At 40.2% G+C, this 3,723-nt stretch overlaps 1 protein-coding gene across 1 annotated transcript; it reads right to left on the bottom strand.

The window, feature by feature from the left end:
* Positions 1–435: 435 nt before the first annotated feature.
* LOC139414317 (small ribosomal subunit protein bS16m-like) lies at positions 436–3,491 on the bottom strand. The gene is made up of 3 exons (XM_071162236.1): positions 3,339–3,491; positions 2,464–2,730; positions 436–1,356 (listed from the first exon to the last, which is right to left on the bottom strand). Exons 1-3 carry the CDS (start codon positions 3,349–3,351, stop codon positions 1,235–1,237), a joined length of 402 nt encoding a protein of 133 aa, XP_071018337.1. The 5' UTR covers positions 3,352–3,491; the 3' UTR covers positions 436–1,234.
* Between the last annotated feature and the right edge of the window lie 232 nt (positions 3,492–3,723).

The raw sequence follows: 3,723 nt of genomic DNA, 5'->3' as shown, positions 1-3,723 counted from the left end.
CCTAGACGCTGAAAATGTCCCAGTTCCTCCATGGCCTGCATACTTACCTGACATGTCACCCATTGAGTATGTTTGGGATGCTTTGGATTGACGTGTACGACAGCGTGTTCCAGTTCCCACCAATATCCAGCAATTTCACACAGCCATTGAAGAGGAGTGGGACAACATTCCACAAGCCACAATCAACAGCCTCTGATCAACTATATGCAAAGGACCAACAGATTAATATCTCTATTCTCAGTCATGTGAAATCCATAGGCTAGGGCCTAAAGCATTTATTTCAATTGACTGATTTCCTTTTAAATCAACTTTTAAAATATTTTTGTTGCATTTATATTTTTGTTCAGTGTAATTTGTAAAAAAATAAAATCTAAAAACATGTTTCCACTTTGTCATTATGGGGTATTGTGTGTAGATAGGTGAGGAATACATCTATATAATCCATTTTTTTATTCAGACTAACACAAAATGTTGAGTAAGTCCAGGGGTATGAATACTTTAAGGCACTGTATGTCATTACTCTCCTATGTTTGACGGACTTAAATATTGCGTCCACCATCCAACAGGGTCACATTTTAAATACAGTACAACTTATATAGCATACATAAATGTTTCCTATGCACAACATAAATGCTTCACAAATCCTCTATGTCATGCTCTATAAATGGTGCATAAACATACACAATGAGGTATGTGACATTTGTCAATTCACCCTACAATGTGCCTGGTTATGACATCCTTTATAGAGTGTGACATACACTTAGATTATATATGAAGACTTTATGTACGACATACGTTATTCTTTCGTTTAAAATGGGACCTCAAAAGGTTAAATGACTGTCCCACAGGGGCCTCTATGCAAAATACATTAGTTTCATCTTGGCAGCACGTCAGTAGTGGAATATCTGCAACTACAGCTGACAGGGTTAAGCCAAATTGTAAACCAACTTACACAAATTGTTCCTAGCGACTGAGCTAATATAAAATACTTCCTGAAAATCGTAACAAATGTCTTTGCTTTTGAGATGTGAATATGTAGCACTTATCATAATGGTGAAATAAAAAAAGAAAATTTGTAGGAAAAGCACTGCTTAAGAATATTCATAGTTCATATAGAACAAAGGCTTTCACTTGGAAACAGTTAACCTTTTGGGAGGAGAATGTCATTTCTAGCTGTCCTTTGTGTACAGTAACCACACCCTGCTATGCTTGACAGTCCCCCATGCTCCAGCTTTCATAGTTGCTGCTGCTTAACTCCATCCTCTGGAGCTGCTTCCTCTGCTAGTTCTGCCAGGGCCCTGTGACGCTCTGTTTCTGTCACCGTCATGGGATGCAGGGGGAAGAACCCAGCCAGTCCTACAGGAAGACATGAGAGGGTTGACAGTGTCTTAGACCACATAGATTCCCAGGTAGCATTGAGACTTAATTGGAAGTATTGATTACATTTAAAAGTATACTACACTGAACAAAGTGTTGGTGTTGGTCCCATGTATCATGAGCTAAAATCAAAGTTCCCAGAAATGTTGCATATGCACAAAAAGCTTCTTTCTCTTAAATGTTGCTTAACATGATCATCATTACACAGGTGCACCTTGTGCTGGGGACAATAAAAGGTCACTAAATGTGCAGTTTTGTCACACAACAATACCACAGATGTCTCAAGTTGAGGGAACGAGCAATTGGCATTCTGACTGCAGGAATGTCCACCAGAGCTGTTGCCAGAGAATTGAATGTTCATTTATCTGCCATAAGCCGCCTCCAATGTCATTTTAGAGAATTTGGCAGTACATCTAACCGGCCTCACAACCGCAGACCATGTGTATGGCGTCATGTGGGTGAGTGGTTTGTTGTTGTGAACAGAGTGCCCCATGGTGGCGGTCGGGTTATGGTATGGGCAGGCATAAGCTACGGATAAAGAACAAAATGGCATTTTATCAATGGCAATTTGAATGCACAGAGATACCGTGACGAGATCCCGCCCCATTTGATCCTGAGTCCCAAATGGGGCGGCAGGTAACCTAGTGGTTAAAGCGTTGGACTAGTAACCGAAAGGTTGCAAGATCGAATCCCCAAGCTGACAAGGTAAAACTGTGTCGTTTTGCCCCTGAACAAGGCAGTTAACAACCCACTGTTCCTAGGCCGTCATTGAAAATAAGAATTTGTCCTTAGTTAAATAGTTGCCTAGTTAAATAAAAAAATAAATTGTCATGCCATTCAACCGCCACCATTACCCAGTCATGTGAAATCCATCTAATGAATTTATTTCAAATGAGGAATTTCCTTACATAAACTATAACTCAGTAAAATTGTAAAAACTGTTGCGTTTATATTTTTGTTGTATAGTAGTTAGTTTAGTTTATGAACCTGTGATTTAGTGTCTTTTCCATGAAGTAGGCCTTACACTGGTCATTTCAATAAACTTGTAAAGTGTGTGTTGTCATGGTGAGGGTAGAGGGAACACACCTAGAAGTTTGGCCACAGGCTTCGTTGGATGTGCACCACAGCCCATCCAGTACTTGATCCTGTCATAGTTGATGCTGACAAGTTTCTCATTGTAGATGTTTGGCAGGGGGTCATACGAGCCTAGCTGTTCTATGTATTTACTGTCTCGTGCTCGCTTGTTGTAAGCTGCCACAATGCGGTAGAAAGGTCTGTTAGACTGTTTGTGGCCAGCCATTGCCAATCTGATGACAATGTGTCCTCCATGGTACGTCTTCAGTAGGAAGGATGCTGTAAGGATGATACAACAAAATCAGCATTGTATTGTTTTGTTAAAAAGTGAAATTTATATGCAATTAAATTGGCTGAAAAATAGAACAGCATTGAAGTAGGATGTTTTCTGTCAAAGAGTAAGCAATTAGTTGTGACCACAGTTCAGGTGGTGTGTTTTGTCAGGTGCATAGCTAGGTCAAAGGTTATCAGGTGTTTAGCCAGGTAAATTAGGGATTCACACTGCTTACACACCACAACCGCTCCAATAACACTATGCTATCTGGAAAATACTTGAATCTGGATCGCCACCCACGGTAACGGTTATTTAACATGGTGGAGCTCTCTTTTAACAATATCTGCAATAAATGGGAACACCACACACCCAACAGTATTTCATGTCTGGACAATAACTCATTAGTAAGTGGCCATCCCATAATACAAATAACACTCAATCAATCTGTTGTGTATTCCATGAAATAAACAAAAACTACTAGCTTGCTATACACCATACTCATGGCGTCAACAGTAAAGGTACAGACATTTCCGGGTAGCTAATAAGCGGACCCCAATGTTCTAGTTAGCCCATGTTTACAGCGTTAGTTAAATAGCAACCTGATCATACTTACATAGATGGACCATGTTTAGGTATACCCTGCAAAAGAGGTCAAAAGAATACGTAAGAGATCGAACACGTTTTCAACATTACAGAAAAGAGCACTTCTAATGTCTAATGTGACATTAGTATGGGTGCAGCCATTTTTAAACAGGAAGTAATGTTCTTCTTTGTGTAGTTTTTTTGTCACTTGACGCTGTGTATTGCTGCCTCTCGCAGGTCGGAGTGCGGATTGCAATTTTTTGATGAAACAAGCCACTTGCTATTCATCACATGGCAAACTGGCCATCCATAATCACAACAACATGCTGACTTCTGTCCCATGGAAGCACACACATCGCTTTTGTTACATTGTCCGCTAACCCATCCAGCTATACATATGCCACGGTTCAAGTGCA

This window comes from Oncorhynchus clarkii, chromosome 7 (assembly GCF_045791955.1).
Source record: "Oncorhynchus clarkii lewisi isolate Uvic-CL-2024 chromosome 7, UVic_Ocla_1.0, whole genome shotgun sequence".
Classification (NCBI taxonomy): domain Eukaryota; kingdom Metazoa; phylum Chordata; class Actinopteri; order Salmoniformes; family Salmonidae; genus Oncorhynchus; species Oncorhynchus clarkii.
Note: the sequence above shows the minus strand (reverse complement) of the source record. Positions and strands in the feature narration are given on the sequence as shown.